Source organism: Liolophura sinensis, chromosome 7 (assembly GCF_032854445.1).
Source record: "Liolophura sinensis isolate JHLJ2023 chromosome 7, CUHK_Ljap_v2, whole genome shotgun sequence".
NCBI classification, from domain to species: Eukaryota; Metazoa; Mollusca; class Polyplacophora; order Chitonida; family Chitonidae; genus Liolophura; species Liolophura sinensis.
Window position 1 is genome coordinate 39,362,119 of NC_088301.1, and position 15,089 is coordinate 39,377,207.

At 38.7% G+C, this 15,089-nt stretch overlaps 1 protein-coding gene across 1 annotated transcript; it reads right to left on the reverse strand.

Moving 5' to 3' along the window:
• Positions 1-521: 521 nt before the first annotated feature.
• On the reverse strand, positions 522-5,505 carry LOC135469593 (alpha-N-acetylgalactosamine-specific lectin-like). Its single transcript, XM_064748084.1, has 5 exons — positions 5,203-5,505; positions 3,453-3,628; positions 2,828-2,936; positions 1,233-1,343; positions 522-851 (listed from the first exon to the last, which is right to left on the reverse strand). The coding sequence occupies exons 1-5, from the start codon at positions 5,255-5,257 to the stop codon at positions 577-579; spliced, it is 726 nt and encodes a 241-aa protein (XP_064604154.1). The 5' UTR covers positions 5,258-5,505; the 3' UTR covers positions 522-576.
• Positions 5,506-15,089: the final 9,584 nt, after the last annotated feature.

The window sequence follows — 15,089 nt, forward strand, 5'->3', positions numbered from 1 at the left end:
GTGGGTGTTGAAAATATTCCCGAGACTTCAACAAAATACCACCATTAATTCAAGAATCGTGGCCGCTTAGGTTCCTAATGGTTAGAGCGTACTCGTGGATGTCGAGAGACCTGGGATCTCACTCATACCAAATACGTTAAAAATGGTACTTCTTGTGGCCTAGCTTCGCGCCTAACACTCGTAGGTTCCATATATACCCTCATGGTTAGAGCATGGAAACATGACTGGTTGGCCCAGTGTCAGTATAATGTGACTGGGTGGGGTGTTATGTCTGGTTACTTCGGCATGATACTTTACTGACGGCAGCACTTTGGCCGCATGGACTCGCCCTGCCACAAGAAGACACAATATATGTACAAACACCTAAATACACAAGCATACATACATATTTATTAATTTCAGAATGGAATTTGATATGGATGCACATGTTTTTCATATCAGTTCACGTAAAGAAGGTTAATTTATGGAACAATGACCGTTGTGTACAGTTTTCACACTGTCTTCGTTGTAAACTGGGTTCTGCTAGTTCACACTTTTTTCTGAATTGCCGCTTGGAAAACTTGACCCAGGAGATGGTCAAGAATACGCCATGACGCATTCATATTGGTCACAGCCCGTTGTCTGCTGACATTTGTAAACGAAAGCGGAGCATCCTTGTGTACGCATACAAAGAAGACCGCAATCGACCTCCTTCCGAGCCCTGAACGTCAGCGTTGTGTTTAGGCGTTCAAGAACATCATCTACATTATCCGTCAGGTAAAACATGGCGTCTCTACCGTAACTGACACTAGTGTCATTGGTCGTTCTGGAAGATTCCCAGGGAAGACCGAGCTGATAGGCCACCACAGCTTCTGCAAAATATGCCACAGGTACGTTTGTAAAATGTAATTAATTTATTCATAAGTTTGTAACAAACACAAGCTATTAAACTCGGAACACCAATCAGATAAATATTAAAAAGATATTGCTACATTAAATGTATAGTACATGTACACAAAAGAGGCCACGTTAAAGGTCCAACAAGTGTATAAATAAATCAATGATGTAAACAAGGTTTATGCTTTGATTAAAACTTCCTTTAGGATTTATTTCTCAAGATTAACTGTGAGCACAGCTCATAATGTTAACCGTCTTTGATATGTGCAATTTTGGTGCACCGCATTAGGTTGAAGAAGAAGAAACAACTAAGAGTGCACAAAAGTACAGCTGTTCATTAAAATTTCTATACTTGCCTCGTTTGCAAATAAACACTGACATTATGTTTTTGCATGGGGCTGGGTATAGCTGACCATTACCACCCAGTATAGCACCGCACATGTCGATATTGTAAGTGTCTTCTGGCGCTGAAAGTTAAATTATCAGTGTAGATAGCTTCCAAAACTAACTGGAACTTGATATAAGCAGATACACTGCATTTACATTACATAAGTGGTGTAGAGTATATCTGATCCCATAGTATTAAAGAATTATGTAATAAATTGCAAGTCCTAAAAAGCCCCTCGTAACAGGAAAAATTGAAAATGTGGTCTTCTCCAACCCGAAATGTAAAATTGCATGAAAATGAACAATCTTCAGAAAAGTGAAACGATTGCCAGGATTTGTAAAATTGACTAAATGTGTCAAAACATTCTTCCAAATCGTAAAATTTTAACATTTATCGAACACGTTATCAACATATAACAGGCAAATTTACAGGATTTCTAAGGCTGAGTACCGTATGGTGAGTTTTCAAGACGAGATGTTAAATTCGTAAACTCTTTGGCGTTTCAAATCACGGTCAAAAGTGGGAAAGTGAATCATGCGCACTAATTTTTAGCAATTTGCTGGATCACAAGCGAACATAAGTTGAATAATAGTATGTACACTATGGAAATCGTGGACTTTTTGCACCCGAACTAAATGGACTTCCTAACAATACTTCAGCTCAAATTAGTAGATCGAACAGAACAATTTGTATTTTACTGATATGGATATTAATATAATTATACCCAATAATTATGTTTCTATTCCAAATGAAGAAAACGATGCTCTGGCATTTTTGTTTAAAATATTTTCATTTTGGGGGTATTTTTATACCTGTTAATTTCCCCTCTATATTACGCATGATATACGTCAACGGTCGGATTATTTTAGCAATTACGTCATCGTTGATTTTGCTCGGAACTCGCCGAACACTCCGGAAGTGCCTCGAGCCCGGTGAACCATGTCGCTGCAGTCTTTCGCAAGGTGACACGTACACTTATACTGCATGGCTTCTTCTAGCCAGCGTAGCGCCCTCTTCGCGCCTCAACACTCGCCCCCCATTCGGCCTGTTCTCCACACTCCCGCCCCCATTCGGCCAGACCCGTTCAATTTGTCCCCCACAGTGTTCTTTTTGAACGAAGGTTCATCGTTGACGTCAACGCTGCACGTTACTGAATTTCCGGACTGTCCGCTGGGGCCTTAAGAAAACTGTACTTTGAAGCCATTTTTACGCCTCAAAGTGAAAGTTGAAAAATGTGTTTGTACTGTTGTATGTTATCACACATGATAATAAGCACATTAAGAAATAAAACCAAAGCATTTCATTTACCCTTTTATTAAAACAGGATGTCAAACATTTGACGAACATATAAACAAACTTACGTAAAGAGCAAATTCAAGACAATCTCTATTAACAACCGAACAGAGAATGTGGTCTGTGTAGTCATGTACGAATGATTCACAATTAGTCAACATATAGTGAGTCAAGAGAATTGTGTTTTAGGGGAGTGCACGCCCATATGTAGGAATATATATCTCTTCACATTACGTTTTCTTGACGTTGCGTGAAAAAGAAACCACTTACGTAAATACCAGCGGGCATATTGCTGAAACGACCCGTCTGTCCATTCCCAGTTTCCACCGACGACTTTCTTTAAGCCAGACCATCCAAGTAATCCGGGACTCGGAATCCTCTGTAATAAAGTCATCATGATCATGAAGATCGGAAATAGTACATGAATATAGATACAAGATTCACACTGATTTGCTGTTTATAACATATGTATTTATATGTGCACAAATAAACTCGTCGGCGCCTTTGAAATACTCATTTTACTGATTTTGTCACGTGAACCTATTTCCAAGTCAGTGACATGCATGCAATCAGTTCTCATCTTCGACTTTCAGAGGCCTCCATAGCCTAGGTGGTAAGCGAGCCAGTGCGGTACACTGACCCACGAGACTCTCACCAAAAAGGTCGTTGTGAGTTCAAGTCCAGCTCATGCTGGCATCATCTCCGGCCTTGGGTTATCCCCGGGCTCTGTCCGGTTTCTTCATACCGTAATGCTTACACCCGTCGTAACACGATGAAAACACGAATCATGTAAATAAATAAATAAATAAATATGAAAATCTTTGACTTTTGTGTGTCATGGAAGCTTCCACTAATCTTTGTTTTATATATTTCAAAAAGGAATAATAATTCTTACCACACGAATAAAGTCCTTGATGAAATAATACTCCGTCAAAGACCACACACTGAGTAGGTCGCCACCAAGTCCACGGCAGTGATCCCGGCACTGGTCATGCGTTTTGGACTCTCCAATGTAAAGATAGCACTGTTTACCTCTGATAACCCAGCCAGAGGGGCAGGTATACGTGACGTCTGGTTTCACGAGATGTGAAAAGAATAAGGGATAATGTACCTGTATGGTATGTATAGTATTGTTTTTCATGCATCAAATTTCGTATATATAGATTCCAGCTACTGTTCCTACATGCAGACTGTTCTGAAAATTCTTAGAAAAAAATATTTATGTTCTTGACTACTTGACTGGATTCATAAACACATCGTAGAATACAGATCCTGTTGGTTCATTTGCGTTTGGAGGCATGCAGGGCATTTCCCCACGCGTTATACATGTTAGTGGCGTCGGAACCGGGGAGTCGGGGCCCAGGGTACCCCCACATTTTCAGGTGGTGGGGGTCCAGATATCCTTGGGACCCCTACACTTTTTACGTGTGAGGGCGATTTTGATCCGGCAGGGAATACAGTGTATATACTGTGGCACCTGTTTCTAAAATTTCAGTTTTTCCACATTTACTGAACTAAAATAAGCAACAGAGACTAGATAAAAATCATTATTTTCTAATCAGATAGATTAAATCCGTTCATGATTGATTCTTACCTAACTATATCTGTGTCTGGCTAAATTCACACTTGGGCTATACACTACATAATTTAGAGCTAGATTCTCTGTGGTTTTCACAAGTAACATGAAGTAAGAAAGTATTCAAAATTATATCAAGAGTTTTGAAGTTTCAGATAAGGCTCTTTTATAAAGACTTTTTACATAGCGCAAAAAGGCGCTCATCTGAAGCTGTCATATAAAAGTCAGAGCGCCTATGTTACACTTAGAACCACGACGCCTAAACTCGGCGAAATGACTTCCAATTTTTGTCATTTTTCGGCTCCATACTCTTTCAGAACCCCATGTCTTGGGGCACCAATTAACTCTGAATGGCTGAAACCTCATCTATGCGACAATCTAGTGTCGCGGAGCGTCTGGGGCCTAATCTGTTCAGGTAGACTTTTAAACTACCACCCCACCAAGCTCCCCACTTTTAATCTTTAAATTTTTTTTAACCAAGTCGCTAGATAGCTCACAATACTTTTTAAGCCCCTTGTCTCGGTGCCCTTATTCCTTGAATATCTTATACTGCTCAAGAATATACGTCCATGGCAATCTATAGTCGCGGAACTTCCGGAGCCTAAGCGACCCCTGGGCCGTCGCCTTTTATAAGCTGGGGTAAGATTTTCAGCATGTTGCTATAATCTTCAGACCCCATCTCTCGATGCCCGCAAAATGGCTGAGATCTCATTTACGGCAATTCAGAGTTGTCGAGCTACAGGGGCATGTGCTGCCCCTGGACGACGCCACTGCATGTACTTGGCGAAGTGTAGAGGTTTCGTCCTGGCTGCCCAGTTTCCTACCGTAATAAACCTCATCATTTAAGTGGAACATTCCATAGTTTATAACACCAATAAAGTAAATAAATAAATCATATGATAGAGAGGATTAGAATTAATTGTATTTCACATATGTTGTTCAACTCACAGTGCTCAGTGTGTAATTCATCGAAAAACACTGTTCTAAGCGAAGAGGGAACAGAGCAAAGTCATGATTATGCAAAGTTTTCAGATTTTAGAATCTGTTAAAGGCAACTTTTAATTCTTACCTTGTGATCTCGCAGGAACTAGGAAAAGGAGTAGCCAAAATATACCTTGCATCATGGCATCCTGCGCAAAAACGTACAGCAACAAATATTATTACTCTACAAAGATTTTTCAATATACATTTTGTTTATATCGCTCGGTCTGTCGCATCCGTTTTTCGTTGCTGTCTGGAAAATATAAGACTGTCTTATGTCTTTACCTGAACACGGTGGATGTAGAGAAAACAGAGCATACAGATACGACTCACGGTGTTCATACTAAGGGTTCGCTTGGCTGATGACATATGAGAGGCTTTTCACATTAACTTTCTGCCACACTGATCGCACTATACAAGTAGTATCGATGTCTCCATTGTTGGTAGTTCTGCAGTGGTCGTTTAGTCCAACTTCAATGATCCATTAAGGGCGATGAGTCGATAAATAAAGGTGTGAGCTATTCTTGATCAATCCACTCCTTCAAAAAGCCTCCCTCGTAACTGACATTTGTCAGGTTATCTGAAAACCAATTAAAGGTCACATCGGAATATGCCAGCAAGGTAAAGTCTCGAAGTATAAAGAAGGGATCTATACATTTGTCCATACTGATCAATACTACTGACTCCCTGAAAAGTTTCCTATCGGATTCAGAAATATTATAGATCTTCTGTATGTTTTAACGGAATGTCTGTCTCCAGTTTTTCTCGAGATTAAAGAGAAGCCTGGCATTGACTGATATGGTTGTCCATGTGTCTGTAGGCCCACTGTACTCCCTGATGAGTCTGGTGACAATTGAATCGATATGACTGACAATATGCTACGTAATATGGAGGAAAAAAGGGAAATATTTTCTCGCGTTCTTGATGGATCCATTAACCCTTTAACATCAACTCACAAGACTCTTTTGGACACCTGGGCAAAGTTGGTTGCTTTGTCAAGCAGACTAGATAGATTCAATTATGTCGTGGTTGGATTGAGTGTTATTGTGACACTTCTCGCGTAAGCCATTTTCCCGCAAAATGTTCCACCAGAATGCTTCGCTACAGGTTTTTCTATATAATGTATGATTATGGCTTAACGCCACTTCGACAATATTGTAATCATACATGCACCGCAAATATTACTGGCTGGAGAAGGCATAGATGGAGAATCAAAAAAGAGCGTGCATTACTACTGTGTATTTACTCTGATTTTGTGTATATGTATACCATGCACAATCAGCATTAAGTAGACCAGTTAAGCTTATTTTGTTGTGTCCCTCCATCTGTTTTGTAAACATTTCGCCACTTTACAATAAAATATGCAGCACGAAGAGGTCAATCAGTTGGATAGGTAACATCACATAATAATTAAGAATGTTTTATTTTAGAGTTTAAAAACCACGAGTATATATCGGTCAGTATTTTAGTTCAAATTTTAGGGACTCCGCACAAATGTGGCATTTGAAAGGCTATTTAGCTATACATTGCATTTTTAAGACGGGAATTTTTTGAGCATAACAAGGCCGTCTTTCATCGTTGTCCATTTCCCAACCTGAAAGATAAACACTATGAAAAATGAATATTTGCCATCTGTGATTGTTTCGTTTGTCTTTGCTACACCAGCTATCACCGGATAATGGAGTTCCGGAGTTTTCAGGTATTAAAGCACACCACCTTCAGGCTAAAGGGCCTTTAGTGGTATATCAGCATTTGCCATCTGAAGTAAATATGTCTTCATTTATTATACTTAACATTTTTTTTAAAATGTGTGCAAAAATGTTGGTAGGCATTAAAACTTGCACAAATGCAATGAGAAATATCAGGTACATCTCTTCTCAATATACTTTTCTTGATTCATCACTTCTGGTAAGCAAACCCTATGGTGTACAATGCATATGTAATCCTAGAGAGCCTAGCTCACAATTAAATTCTTCATTGTTTCTTGTAACCAGTTCCAAATAAAAGTACATATAAATTTAAATTAGGCTTATTATCTTCAAATACCATAATTTAATCATAAAAGCAACAGTGTCCAAAAGGCCGCAGAAAACTACACCTCCTCCCCGTGTTGTCTCTTACACAACAATTATCTACACCAAGGGCCTATAATCAGCCGCAAAGTCTCTCACACAATAGTCATTGAAAGCAAGGGCCTTTTGGTGGTATAACCACTCGCAAAGGCTCTTAAAGAACAATTACTGGCACCAAGGGCCTTTTAGTGGTACCAATAGTTGTAAAGGCTTTTCACATCAAGGGCCTTTTGGTGGTATAACTACTCACAAAGGCTTTTAAAGAACAATTACTGGCACCAAGGGCCTTTTGGTGCCCTTTTTTAAAACTTTTCCACATTTACCTAAGGCTGTATATAATCCCTGAATGCCATAAAATACCTGAAAACCATTTTTAAACATATTTAGTAAATCCACTATCATCGTTATTCAAAAAGAAGGTTTATGTCTCTAGATGAATGCTTAGCTCAACATCTTATTTTGTTGAAAACTATCTATGCTGATTTTCACTCAGCGTCTCCATCGGTGCACCAGGCTCCAATATTCAGCTAGGCCATTTATTCCGGCATTACCACTAGCCAGTCTCAAGAAGGCGATTTATTTAAAGAAACCAACACCAATGGCCTTCCGCTCTTTGAAGTGTTCATTTGACATCCTTTGGTTATCTTTTCAGCATTTAAAAAAATTTCATTCAATCTCATTTAGAGCTCCGAAAAACAATGTCAGTGACAATGTATAATTCCTGCAGTGGCTTCCACCAAAACACACACACATGATGGCGCAATATTTATTTATCTTAGGTGCATATGGTATAATTTTAAAATAAATTGCCCACAATCTTGATTCATTTATTTTTTAGTTCTTTAGTTTGCTGGATATTATGGGACAATTGCTTTTGGAGCACTTCTTGGACAGCTTTCTTGAGAGTGACGTTCTTATATGTACGTTCTTAAACTGCTTTTTAGCACCATTGCATTTGATAATTCTGTTATATCTACGGATATCTCATTTATGGAACCCTGTAGCCCCATGTCATTTTGGGCCTCAACATTAATTTTTTAGGCAAAATATTTTTATTATTATAGAGACTTTCAGTTGATAGAAGTCCAAATTTTCCAAATGAGCTATGGCATTAACAAATTAGGAGCGATTCTGGTAGAAGACTTATAGCCTACCATAAATATTTCGACTGCAGCGAAAAACATTAAGCCTGCACGTGCAGCTTTATATCAGTATCTAATTGATTTTTCAATTATTTCTTTCATAAAAATCTCCTATATTAGGTTAGGTAGAATCAAATCTAAGCGTTATGGTACATTACAACTTTTCACAACAAACTATGTTTATGTAATATTCGCCTTTGTTTTCAGAGAAATTACACGAATGATTAAAATAGAATACTGTTATACCTATATTTTCCGTCGATCACAACTCTTTGCTCTATTTTCATAGTGCTGTACGTTTTTCATTATATTGTAGTGTTTTATTTTGTGCTGGCCAAATGTAGGCCTACCGTTAGGCCTGAATGTAATTGCCTGAACGCGTCTCATGTTAGAGGAGGTGGTCTCTGTTAGCGTGCTACTGCAGCAAAATGGCCCAGGAGCCAGTAACCTGCGGATGGTCGTGGGTTTCCCCGGGCCGGGCGCATTTTCCTCCCACCATATTGCGTAAAACATCAATCAAATAAATAAATCTCATGTTATAGGCGTGGAATCATCTGCAGGAATCTATACCGTATAACACAAACCACCAAAGAACTAAGAAATCATATAAAGTACTAAAATAGAACGGAAACGTGCAAAGAGAACCTTTCAGCAGTTTTCAATGATGTTAGAAAGGCGCAAGGTATGTTCTAGGCGACTGAGTGAAATCGTCAAATCATGTATCATGCATCATGTCGATAACAAAATATGTAGCTCAGTTGCGCTTTGTTCATATATTCAACATGGCAATCTAATTCAACACGATGAATATACAACCCTACCCCCGGGCTAAGCGGAGTTAGACACAATTTTGGAGCGGTCAACATTCTGGGCGTTCAGTCCATATTTACTTGCAAGAGAATTATACTCATTGTTAAACTTAAGAATCTTGGAGTGAATGCGTTTGATGGAATAACCTTGAAACACAAGTTTTTGCAGTAATAACTTGTGACGTTGATAGAAATCACATGATCTAACAAATGCTACAAGATGGGATAAGTACGCGCCATATGCATTATCCTTCGGTTTAATGCTGTCCAAGTAAGGATAATTTACGATGTCAAAATTGAAACTGCCCCTCTTGTCTTAAAATCTACGAGAGAGGAAACCGTTTTGAGCCTTGAACAAATATAGGTCCAGATGAGATGTACCATCTGGAGAGTCTGTGGTTTGCTTCAACTCCAGTGAAAGTGGGTAAATATCTTTCCCAGCCTTTCTTACAGTATGGGTTGTTTAAAGTTAGCAGGCCATCAATATACCGTTTAGTGAATGAGAAAGATAGCCACTGGTGAGGATTATTCCCGATTACGTAATGCATATAGTCGTCGTATTCATCGTATGAGAACAGATATAGGTCGGCCACAAGAGGGAGGGGGTGGGTGGGGGGGGGAGTTCACAGTTTGTGCCCATCGGAATACCTATACACTGTTGATATATGGTTTTCCCGAATTTCACATGTATGTTACTAATGAGAAATTCATCAACGCGATGAACAAGGAACGGTAACCTTTGTATATAGCGGAACTGAAGAAGGCATAGAGAGTAAGACCACAGAGTAAACACCGAAACAATTAGTGATGAAATTCATCTGTTAAATCCCTGTGGGGAAAAGTAGTATAGAGGGTGGGAGAAATCCCAAGTAGATGTGTCCTTCTACGGTACGTGCATTTGAGCGTCTAGTTCTTCAGTGAGACGTTTTTAAGAATCCTCACACAATTGACGCCTGAATGTTTTGCATTTGCACAGCAGTACTTATTCCAAAATGACTTCTTGTAGTCCCTTCGTCAAGAGAATGTATGCAAGTTTGGTGGTACAGCTTTTTGATCCCGCAATAAAGCGAGCTTTGTATGGGGAATTATCCATCTGTGGGACCCAGTAATGTTGTATGTCGGTGTGACGGGAAGGTACGGGTATACGCCTCTGTTTGAGAAAGGACTGATGTCAGTTCCTACACCGTATAGGTCTATCTAGAATACGTTGATGTTGCGGCAGTAGTTGTGATATTAAAACTCCTCCACAAGAACCTGGTAGTAATAATTCTTGCAGACAAAGATAACATCATTAGGAGTTTTGTCCGCTGGAACAATAACGTGTTTTCTCTAAAGGTCATCAAGTACCTTTCGCCCGGTAGAGTTCTTCAGAATTTGTTTGGCTGTACATGAGTATTAGAGGTAGCATTGATAAGGTGAATTACATACACAACCTTTTTCTTAACTAGCTAAGACAAGTGTCAAGGACTGAAGGATCCACCTTCTCTCGTTTAGACCACTTTTTTGCAAACATTTATGGCGCTGAAAAAACTATTTTCTTATTAGCTCTCATATTTATCTCTATCGGCTCTCTATATTTTTTCTGACCCCTCACAAGCAGACTTCGTAGATCACTATTGTTTACAGTATCAAGGTTACCGGTCATAACATGTTGATATGTTGGATGGAAAATGACGTCTTACTTTACACAGAGTTGGTAGAGCGTCCGGTTCGGGAGCGGTAGATCCAGGGTTAATCCTGGGTCGAGTCACACCTAAGACTTTAAGAAGAAGGAGCAGCTTCCTCGCTTGGCATTTAGCATGAAGGGGATAGTGCAACGACTGGTCGACCCGTATCAGTATAATGGCTCGGGCGGGGCCGCTTACTTGCCTTCGGTAAGGCGTCTCAGTGAAGTAGCACTAGATACAAGAGCGGTGGTAATCCGTCCTGCAACTCACTCACTATACACAGTCACAACTGTATCTACCAGAAGTGTAGATCAGACATCTCAAAATCTTTAACTGCTTTCGCGTAATTAAATATCTTGAAAACCATTGGGTTTGTGTATTGATAGGAAATCCTTGAGGGCTCGTAGGTTGAAATAATTCGGCACAGCATTGCAAACCTCTTGATCCTACAGAATACGTTTGATTAAATCTAAACCCTGTCTAGGTACTTTAATTTAAGGAACAGTACGATTTTAGCAGTCAAAACTATTCTGACTGGATGGTAAAGTCGAAAATAGGAAATGTCTTGACATACACGGATCACATGGGGTGGTACAAAAAGTGTAGAAAGTGTAATATCGGTGGAATGACACTCATCGTAAGCACTTGCCTTTTACGCTCCACAGCATAGTGTGCTAGTTAAAACGAACCTGTCTCCATGCGCATTTACACTCCATATTAAAGTACTGCACATCTCATTCGAATAACTGCATATAAACAATTTTACTTTCATTTTTTTCATTATCAGGTTGGATATCTTATGATAACAAGTAGAGTGGTCAATTATGGGGAACATTAGGTTTGGCTGCACGCATGTTCATGCGATGTGCCCAGATAACGTAATGCAGTGTTTGTCAGGTCTGATTGTACATGTAGTAGCTTCTGACACGGGTAAATTTCACACAAAGTTCCAATAAACTTTCTGTGTAATATAGGTAGCTTGCAAAATTACGGCTGCTAAGATATTTAAGTCATATATATTTACTTAATGTTGTCCATTCTACTTGTACAGTTATCGAACTTAATCATAATGATGCTCTGTTGATTCCTCTAGATCTTAATGAAAAGTACATGCATATAATAACAGTTATCATAAGACTGACGTATACTTTATTTCCCCCATGACTGTATCACTTAACATATGAAACATAAGGAGAAATTTAGTTACAAGGAAGAAAGTTCACGCACACTACTAACTCACCTGATGTTGTGTAAACCGAAGTGACTGTATCTGAAAGAATTAGTTATTGTCATCATGTTGTTTGAGTAAATTAATATTGTGAGCATAAATTACAATGTGCGTGAATATTTATTTTTTAATATTTTCTTACTTTTTAATTTTAAATTAAGAACATTTAGAATGGAGCACAGATTTATGGATTCTCTATCCAGTACATATGTCACAACAACAATGATACAGGGCGGCTCCATTACATAAAAAAATTATATCAGAAAAGGTAAAACACACCACGAAAAAATATGACGCATATTTTTCGTATATTAAACTGTTGGCGTAAAATGGTTAAGGCTGATGATTAAATAAACTCTGGGTGTTGCACGTTTTAGTAGTTTTTTTTTTTAAGAGTAATTCATGATTGTTTCAATGTTGTTAACAAGTACGGACTGCCGAGCAGTACTGGCAAGTCCGGAAGACCAATTACGAAAGTTTACTGTAAATCTATTAAAATTCAATCAATTTACTTAATGAATAGGGCGTTGCAGAAATCAAATCAACTTCAAAATCATCGTATCAATATCACCATCAACTTTTCCCTGAGATTTGCAGGATTTCATATCGACGGATTAACTTTCTGCTGGGAGTTACAGGATTCCAAATCTCTGCGTAGTTTCAGAGATATAATCAACCATTCAGTCAGTAAGAAAATCAACTTTCAACTCTTACCCTGGGAGTCGCAGGGATTATCCTATGTGAGTGGCAGAGGTCCAATCAAGGTCAACCCTCAACGTATCGCTCGAAATGCTAACCCACACATCATAATGATGTTATGAATAACTTTAAGTCCTTGCAATTTCAGGTTAGTCAAATTGAACTTATTATATTGCCAGACGTAACGATGAGGCCCTGGTAGTCAGTCAATCAGCCTCACCGAATGGCGCGGTTACAAGAAGATAGCACTTAAATGAGACAAGTATGCTTCTCAAACAATAGGAGCAACAGACACAGCAATATCATATTCGCAAAAAAGCAAAGTGGGTAAAGAGGGAAGAGATTTGGAAAAATATTCATAGTTTGGCATTTTCATAGACTAATAAGAGATTTCAAACTTGTGATGTCGATGAGCGATTTCGTATAGCCAAATTATCGATAAAGGGAAACACACAGGACTAGGGTTTTCTCCCTTCTAAGACAAACATCCCTTGTTGTTATCAGTGAACAAAGATGTTCCCAGTTCGAATCAGCTTGAAAATGCACCACACATGGAACAGAAAAAACAGGTGGTGTGGTATTGGAAAAAGTGTGATCACGAAGCCCAGTTTGTAACAGTATATGTTGCGCTGAATTGTTTAGTTCTTTGCTTTGAAAATATTCATTATACTGGCGGTTATCTATTGGAAAGACACACTTGAACCAACGCAAAACTCATTAAAAAAAAAACAAAAGCAATGTCAATGGCTGCATAACAGCCAGTGCCAACCGTACGTGATTGGAAGTTTTTTTGCAATTTAAATGATAAAATATGTAACTTGTTGGTCCATTACATTGTGTGCATGTCCATTTCAGCCACAGTTGAGAGGACACACACTTGGTTTCCGTGCGGCAATATTGTACCTGTACAAACTTAGCCATGTTACAAAAGGTTAAAAGAAAAACTAGCACAAAATAGAAAAATGAACTTTAATGATTCGTTGTGAAATTCAAAGCTCACCACATCTGTTGTATCACCGCTATTTTTAACGACACCGCCCTTTTTATTATCTTTATAAGATGAAATAGAAGTAAAAAATTGTTTACGGTTTATATCAAGCATACATATGAGACGAATGAACAGTCACATAAAGAAATTAATATTGTACATCATTCATAAACCAAAGTGGTTTCTGAGAAACAGAATTCCGTTTTATACTTGGTAAACATGGTTTAGATCCTCATTACTAACCACGCTTGAGTTGGATGTTTGAATGAGTGTACAAAATACACTATACTGTACGAGCAAATCCATAATTACATGCACAGACGTACAATGTTCTCTAACACATAACTGTACCTCTAAGGCATGCTCTTTCCAAGGTTTGATGACACGTGGTAGTTGTGCAAATGTTAATATGCGTTCACCGGTGACTGAAAGTTAATGCATGGAAATGTGTTCCAATTCATCAGAGAAGACAACAGGTCAGTTTCATGGGCAAATGGAAGACGCCGAAGTGATGATGACATGACAAATATTGCACACACACTGAATAAGAAAAAAGAAATATACACGTATACTTTGCATTTGTCTTATACCTGCAACCTTTATCATCCCACTAACTGTCAGATATATGAGGGCCAAGGGCGGCATACCAGGAATATTAACCAAGTTTCGAACCTATATAGCCTATGGACATAAAGGCATATTCAGAACAAACTTTTACAGTGATATTGCACGTCTTAAAACATGTACACCTTTAATAAATAACTGAGAGAATATATTTTATACACAAAGAATATTGAAGAAAAAATTTACTTAAGCAATGCAAACACTCTAAGTACATTGGCCTTAGGCCTACGTGTATACACAACAAGTAACCATAATTGAATACTGCACATAATTTAATTAGAAACGTAAAAGTTTATAATTTCTTTCATCTGTTACAACCTATGCTAGAAGAATATTTGGGAAGAATCTCAGTCTGTCTCAGCCACTCCAGTCGTCTTTCTACTTTTCTCTTTACAAGCCTATAAGCAGGAAGAGGTTTGCACTGAAGTTTAAGAAGCTAGTCCTACCTGTTTTTATTTCAATCCCGCTCTTCATTTACACTGGTCTAGCGGATATGCCTACTATTGTGTATAGCGAGGATTTTTTTCACGTACCGGTAAGATTTACTTTCCAAGGACAAATTTTCCTGAGTTTTGAAGTCAGCATTCCATTCCCTTTCCACAACACTTACGGTAGGCCAGCTTCCTTACAGTTGGCCAGCTTCTTCGTTTGAGGAACCATCAGAAGTAACGAGAACCGATATGAGTAGCTCGGCTATTTCCGTAGGCCTACGCATGACGAGTGTTCCCGAAGTTCTGCATGTGGCA

Coding starts and splice junctions, on each gene's coding strand:
- LOC135469593 (XM_064748084.1), bottom strand. CDS start 5,257: ATGATGCAAGGTATATTTTGGCTACTCCTTTTCCTAGTTCCTGCGAGA. Junction 2,937..3,452: donor TCAAGGACTTTATTCGTGTG/GTAAGAATTATT, acceptor ACTTTATTACAG/AGGATTCCGAGTCCCGGATT. Junction 852..1,232: donor AGTGTTTATTTGCAAACGAG/GCAAGTATAGAA, acceptor CATATTTTGCAG/AAGCTGTGGTGGCCTATCAG.